This window comes from Mesoplodon mirus (assembly GCF_964341445.2).
Source record: "Mesoplodon mirus genome assembly, chromosome: 18".
NCBI classification, from domain to species: Eukaryota; Metazoa; Chordata; class Mammalia; order Artiodactyla; family Ziphiidae; genus Mesoplodon; species Mesoplodon mirus.
Genome location: NC_138994.1, coordinates 17,854,158 through 17,867,367, shown reverse-complemented (window position 1 = coordinate 17,867,367; position 13,210 = coordinate 17,854,158). Strand labels below are relative to the sequence as shown.

The following is a 13,210-nucleotide window of genomic DNA, read 5'->3' as shown; positions in this document are numbered from 1 at the left end:
CCCCCACCCCCACCCCACTGCCTACACACAAAGGAGAATGGAAATTTATGAGCTGTTTTCAAAGACAACCTTAGCTCTGGCTATGAAATATCAGAACCAGAACAGCTGGGTGGTTCTGCCAATAAAACTGCAAGTTTTGGGTGACAGATCTACAAGAGCTCCAAAACCAAATATGGCCCAAGGGTGGGGAGGAAGGAAGGGTCAGAAGGAAGGTGTTCTTCCTTCTGTAGTGGCAGCGCTATGGTATAGCCAGCACAAACATAAATGCAGGTAGTTTGGCAACATTACCTTTCACTACAGCCATGGTTGCCCTCTCCTGCAAAGGCGTCTTAAAAGAGTCAAACCCAAAGACCTTCTTCAACGTGCTCCGGACTCGACGCTCAGGGTCAAAAGGAGAGGAAGGGTTGCTACTCATCTTGACGACAGTGGCCAAAGGTTAAGGCAAAGGTGATGATCATATGGTTGCAAGGAGAACCCTCTGTTCTGCTTTTCAAAGCCTACTTATTTTTTCTATAAGTTTGCTTTATTACACTCAAACTATATTATTTTCAAATAATATAGCTCCAGGTGAACAGCCTCAAGCAATACATTCCTGGGTAATTATCTCCATTTTTATGCTCGGTGAAAATAAAAACACCCAACTATCCCAGGCCACGGTATAGCGCAGAGCTAGAAATCAGATCACGAGAAAAAACACAAATATCTTCAGAATAGTTTGGAGAAGATGGAATTTTTTTCCTAAGATCCACCCTCTGCTCTATAAGCACAGCCATGACGACCATTCTTCCCTCCAGGACCCCGACCCCTTCTCCCCGCCACGACCCCCGCGCCCAGAGGAGAGCTCTTCCCTTTTCCTCCTCTGAACCCTAGATCTGTTCTTTCCTCCCTTCCCCAGCCGAAGCCTCCCTCTCTTCACCCCAAGATATCAGAGCCGGCCGTGGGCCCCAAGGAGCGAGGGGCTCTTGTCGGGCAGTTGCTGCCCGCTGGCTCGGGAACTACTCGAAGACCCCCATACGCCACAGATAACTCTCAAAAGCCAAACTGCTGGGAATGCAATGTCAGGTAAAACCCACACAAGCGTGTGTCCGTCGCGCAGTGATGACGTTACGCAAGCGTTAGCGCGAGGGGGCGGAGCCAGGCGCGGAAACGGCCGTTTTGATTGGTTCTCGGTCTGAAACTGGCGCGGGATCTCCTGGGATCCGGAAGTAGTTGCCTTTCCCCCCGGAAGTCGGCTCTTTGGAGTCATAGGAGTGAGCCACGCCGGGGCTGTGGGAAAAGATGGCGGGGAAGAAGAATGTTCTGTCGTCTTTGGCAGTTTACGCGGAAGATTCAGAGCCCGAGTCTGACGGCGAGGCAGGAGTTGAAACGGCGGGCGGCGCAGCTGGTGAGGCCCGAGTAGGGAGCTGGAAGGGGAGAATCGGATGTCTGCTCGGAATGCTGCTCCCCTAGCAGGCGGGAGGCAAAGAGATGGTCATTGTGCCCCAAGTATTGGGCTCTGGAGCCCCGAAGGGCGTTCAGGGTCCTGGGATAGACAGAGCGTTAGATGCTCTGTAGCAAGAATGGGCCGTCTCCTTCTTTTGATTCGATTATTCTTCCGAAACTTACTGAAAGCCTTCTCCCTACTGGGCATCGTGCTGGGCAGAAGGATGGACGGAGGGTGGAGAGAGTCCAAGGCTACACCTATTTTCTCCGGCCTTGTTTGGTGGGGGAGAGCGAAACTTTTAATTAATAATATGCTTTAGCCATATCTTGGAACTTTAGAAAATACATACATCCTGTCTCCACTGCGAGGGACTCTAATTCAGTAGATCTGGAGAAGGACCTGGGCATTTGTGAGCTTTTCAAGGCTTCTTGGTGATTCCATTACTTTGTGAGTTGTTAAAGCCCATCAGTGATTCTGTTGCTCTACTCTGGTTAAGAATCACAATGTTAAGTAATGGGAACAGATCTACATGGAGACGTAGAGAGGCAGCAAGTTACCCAACGTATCTGGGCCTTGGTTTCCTCATTTGGAAAGTGATGGGGGTCGGGGGGCCTTGGGCTGGGTTAGCTCCTCTCAGTTTTGTGTGGTCTCTGCCTGTCAGGAAGTCCTCTGGTGGTTTCCCAGTCATTTGTTTTGTTTTGGGGCTTTGTTGTTTTTTTTTTTAAACGTAGGAAAAGATTTTGTTTCTCAAGTAGGTATGATTGAGAACCTCTCCAGGTGCCCCCATTTAAGGTCCTGTTCCTAGGGGAGGACACACAAAAATGAGAATGACAGAGTCCTTGTCTTGATGAGAAGACAAGTTCATTGGTGCCTATGATACAAGGTAGACATACGCAGATAAAAATAGATGGGGTTTTTTTGAATTTTATTTTATTTTTTATATAGTACGTTCTTACTAGTTATCTGTTTTATACACATTAGTGTATATATGTCAATCCCAATCTCCCAAGTCATCCCACTACCACCCCACCACCCCGCCACTTTCCCCCCTTGGTGTCCATACGTTTGTTCAAAAGAGATGTTTAAACAACATGGTATAATAGTTCAGAGAAGGGAAGGCTTCAGTTGGCATAATAGGCAGATTGGCAGCATTAGAAACGAAATTTAATATTACTTGGTTTTCTTCCCTGTTCTTTTAATGAATTCATACACTAAATTCTGTGATCTTCCCAAAAGCAGAATCTGGGCCTAAGGTCACTTACATGAGATTTAGGTTTCCTTTTCTCTTCAGAGATAGTCCTTGCAACTCAGATCACTCAGGTGTTTTTTTTTTTTTTTTTTTTGCATTCTTTTCCCCATTCATTCATTTTATTTTTCTCTTCTGTTTAAGAGGAGAAAGGCGGATTGGTATCTGAAGCCTATGGAGAGGATGATTTTTCTCGCCTCGGGGGTGATGAAGATGGCTATGAAGAAGAGGAGGATGAGAATAGCAAACAGTCGGTAAGTAAGTCTGTTCCCAAATCCAGAGCTGCTCAAAGCACCATTTATCAGAAACTTTCTGACCTGTACCAACAGTGTTCCATTTCATGCCTAATTTCATCCCCCTCCCCCCGCCCTTTTATTTTCTTTAGTATCAGTTGAGGAAACTGGGTTGGATATCAGTAGTTCTATTTGAAAATCAAATTCGTTTTCACCTGAACCATTTTGTATTAACCTTTGAATTGAAATTTGGGGGAAAAGATAGTGGACAATTTTATTTAACACAGATATCAATGGGTGTTTTATGTTGGTTTTCCCTGTTTAGGTAATTTATTCCATTTGTAACAGTGCATTCATCCTAATTGGTGTAACATTTATATCTGCACTCAATTCTGTGTTATTTGTAATCTTGGTTGGGGTTCATTCAAATTTTTCAGTTTATTAGAAAGACTAGGAAGAACAGTTATTTGTGCTTTGATCCTTATTAACTCCTTTCTTGACTTTTTACTTGGCACTTTTTGTCAAAGTGTTCTTGATCACAAATCTTGCCTGATGTTTAGTATGTGCTGACTATCAAAGGAAAGAGAACTTGCATCTTAATTAATCAGAAAGACTTTAGGTACACTGTCACCTGAGCATCATGGGCCAGAATTTTAAAGTTTGGAGAAAAACAAGGATTCAGTCTGGTGCTTAACACAAAGACATACAAAGTTGAATCTCAATATAAAATCTGGTTATTTAGCAACAGCTCTAATTAAAATGCTCAGTGTTCTATATTATTTGTTTGAAAATTTTGTTACTCGTTGATACTTAAATGTTAACATTAAAATGCTTCACAGGGAATTGCCTGGCAGTACAGTGGTTAGGACTCTGCTCTCACTGCGAGGGCCCAGGTTCAGTCCCTGGTTGGGGAACTAAGATCCCACAAGCTGTGAGGTGCGGCCAAAAAAAGGGGGGGGGCGGGGATAAAATGCTTTACAAATTAAACAAAAACGCGTTTTGTATTTTCTGTTGTTTTGGAAGAACTTTTTGTCCCCTTAGGCCTCCCCTCCCCCATGATTGCTGATAATTCAGAATTGACTAAAATTGTTTAGAAAAGCTTTGTAAGTTATTTCGTTTTTCTGCTTTTCTTAAGTGCATACATAGTGGCTTAACATCCGTAACTATTTTCTTCAGCAAATTTGCACGACGTGTGTTTTTAAAGTGTTATTCTATATTTGCTTTGCATAGAATTTTTACCAGATTTAAGCTTTACTTCAAATTTTAGTAAAATCCTCGCATCCAATCCCAATATAGACATTCTAAAATGTGATTGTACTTGGCTGAGCTACGTCTCTGATTATTTGGGCTGATGGGTTCCATCTGGAGGAGATTTTGGAGATTACGTTTAAAACCTGTGGCTCACTGATGCCTTGCAGGACAGTTAAATCTCAAAGCCATCAGTGTAGTTCAAGTCTCTCAGGTGGTGTTTATATTAACATCTGGCAGGCTTTTTAATTTGGGGGTTAAAGTGATTGAAAAAAGCAGTTTTAAATGAAACAGTTTTCTGTTGGATGTTAAATCATGGCTCCTGCGTATTGGGGTGTGCTGGGTAGTGGAACGGATATGGATTATAGCTACCTAACAGGTAGCATTTAGTGGAATGGTGGGCTAGCTTGGGTGAGGTCGGGGCACACTTTGGAAAATGCCTTGCCCACGTGGTGCTTTGTGTCAGGCAGGCCCTTTGGATAGGGAACAAGGCTGGATGGAACGGGTCACCGGCAGTTCTGTGAACGCTTGCATGGAGGCAGGGCCCACTCGGCTGGGACCCAGGACAGGCTGGGCATTGCCCTTCAGTCCTGCCTTTCCCGGCTCACTCGCCCTGGTCGTTTGATGCCTACCTTCCTACTGTTCATGTTGGCGCAGGTGTTGCTGGTTGAAGCGCTGGGGTATAGTGTGTGGGGGTCATGGCACTCCAGGGGCAAACAATGTTATGGGAGCTCTGAGTCTGATGTATTTGTGTACATGAAAGGCAAAGAAGGAAAAAAAGACTCACACCTGGTTTGAAATCACCGATACTTCATTGGAAACGCCATTCCTATTTTATCCTGTGGCGCCTGATCTTATTCTTTTCTCAAGCATATTGCCACCTTTCTCCATTTTTGTGTTTGTGGTTTTTAATCTCAGGCATTTTCATTAATATAGGCTATGGCACTGCTGGCATAACAACTTTGAGCTGCCGATGTCGTTCCCCCCCACCACTGAACATCTCTTTTTCCCCTTCTCTTTCTCTAGAGCCTGGGTCATATGGTAGGGGAGGGGTTCTTGGTGGGACAACCCAAGCTGGGTAGATTTGCTCCAAACCCTGTTATGCATGTGAGAACCTCAGGCCCAGTCCTTTAAGCTTAATCCTCTAAATTCTTTGTCTTGTAGGAAGATGACGATTCAGAGACTGAAAAACCTGAGGCTGATGACCCAAAGGTATTTGGTGTTGGCTGTGGTGGGGTGGCTGGATACGAACAAGGCATTTTTAACAATATGGCTCAGTTCGTGTGTCTGGTCAAGATCTGTCTCACTAACATACTGTGTAACCATGTGTAAGTTGGGGGAGAGAAGCCTGGAGACTACCCTGGACTGTCCTGAGGCAGCTCGATTTCCAGCCACACAGCCAAGGTGAGAGGCTTGGCTAAGTGCAGCAACCCACCTCTGCTCCGAATCCAGGTGGGCTCTGGGGGGGTCACTGCCCCTGCAGGTGGGTTAGATGTGGGAATGTTTTTAGTATCAGGAAGCCATAAGGGCTGCCTCGTGTACCATGGGCTCTCTTTAGTCGTCTAGACGTGAAGAAGGGCCATAGAGAGCCAGACGAAATGAGACCTCTCCCAGCTATGGGGGATGCTGAGCCTAAGCCTTGTTTTTCCAGGCTTGTGCCCTTCCACTCTCGGGTAAACCACACAGAATGGTTTGTTTTGAAACAACTTAGTCATTTCTTCTTCTATTTCCATCCCAGTAGCAGCTGAGAGTAATTTGCATATCCTTGACCACATCGTGATGAAGGTTAAGGCACACACACACACACACACACACGCCCACCCCCACCCCCACCCTCACTCTGCCCCTGCAGTGTTGGGTACTGTGTGCTGGGTACTAATACAAATGTGCCTGTTGAGGGAAAGCATTCTTTGGGGGACACACTTTTTTTTTTTCAAAGAAAAAGAGTAATTCCATCACTCTGGGCCTGGGGAATAGGGACCAAGTTTTGTGTCTAAAAACTGCTTTAAAACCAGCTCAGGCCTTTAAGGTGTCCTAGTGGAATTTAAGAAAACTATCCCCAATTATAAGGTAAAGCAGGGGTATATCCAGAAATATAGCATGAGGTGTTCCAAATTTGAGCTGATTTTGTGATTGGCTAGAACTGTGCACAACCGTTGAAATAAACCCAGGAAGAGCTGCGGATGATGCAGATAAGAAATTTTACCAAGAAAGAACGTTTAGGCACCAGCATGCAGGAGAAAAAAGAAATGTCCTACAAACCACAAATGCCAGCTCCTTCCTGTGCCTAGTGAGGAATGCAGGCTTCAGAACCTGGCCAAGCATTACTGGCAGGAGGGTAGACCCGTGGCCTGCATCAAGGACCGTCAAGCTCTGCTTGGGCTCACAGAAAGAAAATGGTCAGCAGTGTTAGTGTCCATCTTCTGTCTTAGTATTTGGGGTATTTGGGCCTTGGAGCCTGTGCATAAAATAAGCCTTGGGGGTCGCCAAGTCAGGGCTTCAGTTGTGGACAGAAAGGAGGATTTGTGGGACCTGGAGCCTTTATGTGTACAGCTGCCAGCCTTCACCTGAAGCTGAAGCCTCCTGGGGAAGTTGGCTGGAGAGCAGGGTGCATGCCCTTAACTGTCACCCCTTCTGGAATACAGCAAATCCCCTGAGAATGACATGCCTGTATGAGAGAGGAAGAACAGCCAAAAAAGAGAGGGGGTAGGATGGGGAAGTTGGTTAGTGTCTTTTTGTGTTCAGCCTCCCCTTTCTTGGTCCCACATGGAGGTTGACTGATGTGCCTTACTGTATTTCATTCAGTCGTTTGAATTTCCAATCTGTGAAATGAAAAGTCCTCAAGGAACAATTTCTCTTCCTGTTAGGGAGCCCTCAGAAATGAGAACACAAAATCCAGCCCTCAGAGTAACTTGATGTAGTTCTTTTGGGGGGTGAGCATAGAGGGGGTCAGACGGAGTTCTCCAGCTCAGACGTCCTCTGGTCCCCAGTAGCTAGCAGAGGCCCACCAGGGGGACAGAAAGACCAAGTCCTCGTGGCATCGCCAAGGACTAGAAACGGTGTCCCCAGCATGAGTTTTGTGTGCTCCCCATGCTTCATCCTGGCCCTGACTTCCTCTCCTGCCTGAGCTGGTATCACACTGTCTTCGGGTTTCAGCCTCTGCCTCAAACCCCTCTCAAACCTCCCTCTATTCCGGAACTCTTCTGGCACATTTAAGTTTTACTTCAGTTGATATTTAACAATACTTTTGTATTCTAAGCCCTTAATTTTGCATATTTCTGCCTTCAGTATGTGAAGTTTCTAACAATAGGATATGTCACTGGAAGTGTCATTTATTTTGTTAGCAAATGAATTGATGTCATAACTCTGTTTTCACTAGATGGCACTCCTTCCTACTTTGGCTTTTTAAGATCTGCTTTTAATTTTTTACTACAGCAGGTCTCAAAACATTTTCGTTTCTTTACACAATTAAAAACTAGGATCCCAAAAAGCTTTTGTTCATTTTGTTTTTATCTCTTGATGTTTTAAATATTTGTATATTTTAAAATAACAAACCTATTACATATTCATATAAATAATGTTTTTATGAGAAATTATCATTTCCAAAACAAAAGCTAGAACAAAAAATGGCATTGTTTTACCATTTTACAAGTCTCCTTAATGTCTAATGTCTAGTTGAATAGGCAGCTAGGTTCTCATAACTGCTTCTGTGTTCAGTCTATTGCAACATGTTATTTTGGTTGAAGAATTCGAAAAACTCTTGCTTCATACAGACAGGTTGTTGGAAAGAGGAGAGTTTTTTGGGGTTTTTTTGCGGTACGCAGGCCTCTCACTGCTGTGACCTCTCCCGTTGCGGAGCACAGGCTCCGGATGCACAGGCTCAGCGGCCATGGCTCACGGGCCCAGCCGCTCCGCGGTATGTGGGATCTTCCCGGACCGGGGCACGAACCCGTGTCCCCTGCATCGGCAGGTGGACTCTCAACCACTGCGCCACCAGGGAAGCCCAGGAGGAGAGTATTTTGATAGCCCTTCAAGTACTTGTGGATGTTTGATGCTTCATCATAACTCAACAGGTGGTAGTTTCCTAAAGGTTAGTTGCAACAAGAATGTGAATCAATGAACTTTTTGGACTCTGCTTCACTTCAATCCACAGGTCTCTCGCACTTTAAATGGCTCTTTTGCCCATACATGATATTACATCATCAGACACTAGTGATTTGGACAATGTTGGCTCACCGAGTTATGAAGGTCTCCTAAATGTTGACACGTTTTGTTCTGTAGTATCCAAAAAAAATCTTATTTGTTAGTGACATTTCTGATCTCATCAGACAAGCCATTAAGTATCAGAAAGTTGTCATGCTCACAGTGGGAAGTACGTATTTTCCCAGATTCTAATTTTTGCTTGAGGACTTGAATTTTATCATTGCCAGTAAATACCATGAGAGTTTTCCCTGAAGTGACGGGCTTTGTTGTTAAGAAAATGCCTGCCAGCTACATAAGTCTGAATAACCATAGTTTGTCAGTTATTCTTTCAAGTAAAAGTGATATTCCATGAAGAAAACAGCTAGTTCAGCTTGTAACTCAGTTACACAAAATGTTAAAATGTACTCAGTGATGAAGATGAATCATTTTTACTGCTTCGTCAAGGATATTCTTAAGTGAAATTTGCTTTTTTTTTTTAAACCGAGAGTATGACTACTGCTAAATTTGGTGCCGCTGCCTTGATTTATTCTAAAGGGCCAAGAAGTTTACCCGTTGTTGCCCCTGTAAATGTAACACAGCGAAAGGGCAAATAATGTCTTAGTATTACACAAATAGTTTTGACCTTGCAGACCCCCCAGGGGTCCACAGATCAACTTCAAGAACTCCTGTTCTTCAAAAACAGAAATCTTGGGTTGGTAATATTAATTAACGATTTGATAGCTGCTTTCATTGCCCTGTACCTGTCCATTGAGCTGTTAGCCTTATGGGGTCTTGAGCCGTGTTGGAGGCAGTAGAGCATCTGGAGAACGACGAGGCCGCATAGTCAAACCTGCCTCGTTTGTTTTGTGAGGATTCACTGAGTAAATGTAACGAATACTTAGCTTACTGGTGTCCGGCCCGTCTGCATTCAGTGGCGTTAGTTGCGACGACCAGTGCCCCCTCAGCACGCTTCCCAGGCTGGTCCTGCATGTCACCGGGCCTGTTTTGGGGTACTGGATTCTGCATTTTAACCCGGACTATGCTCCAAGGAGAGCAGAGGTGAGGAGACTTAAAGCCACGTCACGGGGGGACAAGTTAAGGAGCTGGGAGTGGGAAGACTGGGGAAGAGCCGGCAGTTCTGTCTGCTGTTTGCAGGTCTGGTGAGGGAAGGGCGGTGGCAGCCCCGTGCGGAACTCGAAGCAACGGGGAGATGTTCGCCTTCGCATAACGAAGAGCTGCCTTTCATCTCTGGCCAGAAGTGAGTCGAGGTGCCACAGGAGGCAGTGAACTCTCTGTTTCTGGCCTTTTCAGGAACGAATGTCCTAAAAGAAATGTGAGGGTGGGGTTGGACTAAAACCCCCAGGGTGTTTCTTGGGAAAGGACTTGGCATTGTGGATAAGGAAAGTTGAGTATTCTCCAACTTTATCATCTCTTGACTTTAGGAAGTACAAATGTAGAGTACAAAGACTGGAAATTGCCCTTATTTTTTATCACTCTGATGTTTGGGGTTACCTATGAGTGCCAAGTCCCATATTTGGGAATTTGAGGACGAGATGAGAACTCCAGACCCCCTTCTGTAGGGAGCCTTTGGTCCTGATCCGTCAGCCCAGGGCAGCAGGGATCGGGCCCTAGGGTTGCTGAGTTTGCCCTAAACTAGGGAAAAGGAGCTGGAGGACGTGGCAGAGTGTCCCACAGGAAACAGTGCTTCAGCATTTCTGTTCCACCGTATCTTGTTCTCTGACTTCAACTTTCTGGTCTCATCTCTTCAGTAAGCAGCCCGACTCAGATGTGTCAGTTACTCAGCAGAAGGTGGCACTGCTGTCCTAGAAAAAGTCAAGACTAGGAGTGGCAGTCGTCTGTCCAGCTCCTTACCACAGGGACAGGGGCCCGAAGGCTCAAGTGTTTCCTCCACCTGTTTGCCCTCGGCCTGTGAGCTTCCCTTTTCACCACTCTCCTTTGTCCTTGTTTTACCTCAGTTGCCCTAGAACTTTTCCCCGTTTGTTTTTTTCCCCACTCCCACAGTTCCCGTGGATAAAGGTATTTCCACTCACTCACTGTCCCTGACACACTCTTCCTTTGCAAACAAACACGGGCACTGATGAGCTGGCACGGGCAAGCTGGAGCAGCCCATTGCCAAGCTAACTGGGAGGCCCGGCTTCCCAGTGCGGGGCGGGATGGCCGGCCCCCTGAGGCACTGTGGTCCAGGCTTTGACCCAGGGAAAGAATCCTCTTGGCCCAAGGAGCAAACATCTGTCAAAATAAAAGTGTCTCTGGGTCAAAGAGGTGACATCGGGTAGGGCAAAAGTTGTGCCAGCATTTTTTAAAAGGCGTGTACAACCCCAGCTCAAAGAAAACATTAAAAAAATCCTTCGAGCCCAAAAGTAGTGCAGAAATGTGGAGTTCACAACTCAGAGCCGGTCTAGTGGGTTTGGAGTCAGAAGACCTGGGTTGAGCGCTGGCTCGGCTGCCCTCCAGCTGTGGCCAACAGGCACATAACTTAAACTGTGCTCAGCTCCGCTGAAGTCAGGGCCGTGATACCCACTGTTCCAGGTGATTGTGGCAGTGATAGGAGAGAACGTGTAGGAACAAGTTTTTCTCAGCCTAAGATGCAGCTGTGAGCAGTACTCGGCCTTCTCACCCAAACACAGTCTGATTCTACGCCCTCATCCTGGAGGTCAGAAGTTGCCACAGTTTCTCAGTTCACGGCACCCTTGGTATCACAGGAAGTTTTCACAAAACTCCTAGGCCACAAGAAATGACCTAACAATTCTGTTTATTAAGTAATTTGCTGCCTGCAGTCAGCATCCATGTCCTCACAATTTAGTAGCCACTTGAAAAAAATAATACATAAATTAGTGTGGTATCTGACAGATGTCAAGTAATGCTGTTTCCCTTGAAATTTTTAAATATCACGGGCACCTTTGGGGGGGGCCTGGGGGGCCTTGATGGAGAGCTTGGTAGATAGTCTTAGAGTCCCAGAGCGGTGGGGCTTGGTGAAGTCCTCACTCACCCTCCCCTGGAGGCCTGGCTCAGCGCGGTGAATGGGTCTCTCTGCCTTCGGTGGCTGCACATACACACCTGAATTCCCTCAAGAAGGTCGAGTGTCTTCATCGCCATGTGTTGTTAATTGACTCAGAGTTTAGATGAAGGATCTGCCTCGGGAAGAACTGACTCAGTATTTCCCAAACTTCCTCTCCTCTCCAGCCCTTCCCCGCGCCCCCCACCCCCCCACCCCCCGCCCCGACCCAGCACTATCATTGATCGTTTAAAATGTCAGAATCAAAAAGATCTGGAGACCGAAAACAGCCCGAGGAGCTTGTTTCCACAACAGGAGTCTGTTGTTGACAACTGATTCTAGGAAGAACTTTCAGGAGCCTGCCAGCCATTCTCATTGACCCGTAAGGGGAGAGGCTGCCAGCTTCCGCAGGATCCATGCAGAGCAAAATGTTTTCCGCTTTGGGCTTTGGGTGTGTTTGCTATACCTCCAGGACTCTGGAATCGGAAAAGGAGATGCTAAGCTTTTCACAGACAAGCAGCATGGCTTCTAGTCGTCCTGAAGGCTACTTCAGAGGGCAGGTTGTGGGGTGCAGCAGAGGAACCAAGGCCCTTTCCAGCCAGTGGAGATGGGTCGTTGTGTGCCTTTGCCTTTGCTTGGTGAGCTTCTGGGGAACCCTCACTTGAGGAATGTTCTATTGAGAATTATTTTTCAGGATGGGCCAGCAAAGGATTTCTTGTTAGAGCTTAAACTTGGACCTTTTCTTAGAGGTCTTTGACACGGAAAGGGTCATAAAGCACTTTTTCTAGTGGTTATCTTGTCAGGGTTTTGTTGTTTTTATATTGTGCATATTTTATTGTCAGACTATTAGAGAAGCAAGATTGAATATTTAAGAAAAAAAAAAAACCACCTAATTCCATGATCCTAACAGTGCAGCCATTTTCATTCTTCCATAATAGCTTATATATTTTGTATCCAGTTTTGTTCTCATTTGTATTATAAACATCTTCAGTGTTGCTATAGTCTGGGTAATTATATAATAGCATGACACAAATGAAAAAATAACACTTCAGAATTAAGTGGTGGGCTATATCTCAATAAAACTGCTGTAGGAAAGATTTTTTTTGTAATTTTCTAAATACCTCCAAATGGGGAATGATGAAGAAAAGATTGAGATTCACCAGCTTTTGTTCTAGTAGTAATACCAGTCAGTAACAACACACTTCACATCACTTCCCTTAGTTCTTCTCATATATTCAGCTAGCTAAAATAAAATCCAAAAATGGCACGTTATAGTAGCAAAATGTGAATATATTTTTGTAACTGTTAGCGAATAAAGTGTTATGTAGGCAATTTCTTTCCAATGAGATTCCCTGATGGACAGGAAATGTGCCGTGCTCTTTACACAAGTCAAAAGAAAGAACTCATTCTTTAAAATGTGAGTTCTCATTGGAAGTCTGCAGGATTGTTCACCCAGTAAGTGAGGCTGGCTTAGTAGGATTCGGGTTTTGGTAGCATATTTTCTGTAAGCCCCCAGGAAATCTCTAGGCTAAGGACAGGGGTGGCAGCACCCACTGTGTATATGATTAAGTCCTCAGGACCCTGTCTCCCGTTCAAGTCAACTCAGACATTACTCACTGGGGCACCATGGATTCTTGAGCTCTTTCCCCTGATCGTTACAGTTAAAAGGTAATAGTTCTGGCCGTCTTCCCCTTAAGTCAAGGGTTTAACACCTGCTTTGCCTGTGATCTGCTATGGAGTCATTCCTGGAGAGGAATTTTACCTCCTTGGTCTTTGATGTTGGCTTCCCCAATGGTTGAACCAAGGGCTTCGAAGAAACTGACTATTCACAGCCTCCTGGTCTCAAGGGAGGAGGTGAGAAG

At 45.5% G+C, this 13,210-nt stretch overlaps 2 protein-coding genes across 3 annotated transcripts in view; one reads left to right on the top strand and one right to left on the bottom strand.

Annotated features, from left to right (window-relative positions):
* Positions 1 to 1,017, bottom strand: part of RECQL5 (RecQ like helicase 5) — a 31,943-nt gene extending 30,926 nt beyond the window's left edge. For both annotated transcript variants that reach the window (XM_082602930.1, XM_082602931.1), the window contains exons 1-2: positions 927 to 1,017; positions 289 to 425 (exon numbers count right to left, since the gene is read on the bottom strand). In XM_082602930.1, the coding sequence (XP_082459056.1) occupies positions 289 to 415 (127 nt within the window). In that variant the 5' untranslated portion in view covers positions 416 to 425; positions 927 to 1,017. The remainder of the gene's footprint in view (positions 1 to 288; positions 426 to 926) is intronic.
* Positions 1,018 to 1,245: 228 nt separating this feature from the next.
* Positions 1,246 to 13,210, top strand: part of SAP30BP (SAP30 binding protein) — a 33,950-nt gene continuing 21,985 nt past the window's right edge. Inside the window, exons 1-3 of the mRNA XM_082603476.1 lie at positions 1,246 to 1,384; positions 2,814 to 2,923; positions 5,315 to 5,362. Coding sequence (XP_082459602.1) covers positions 1,279 to 1,384; positions 2,814 to 2,923; positions 5,315 to 5,362 — 264 coding nt within the window. The 5' untranslated portion in view covers positions 1,246 to 1,278. The remainder of the gene's footprint in view (positions 1,385 to 2,813; positions 2,924 to 5,314; positions 5,363 to 13,210) is intronic.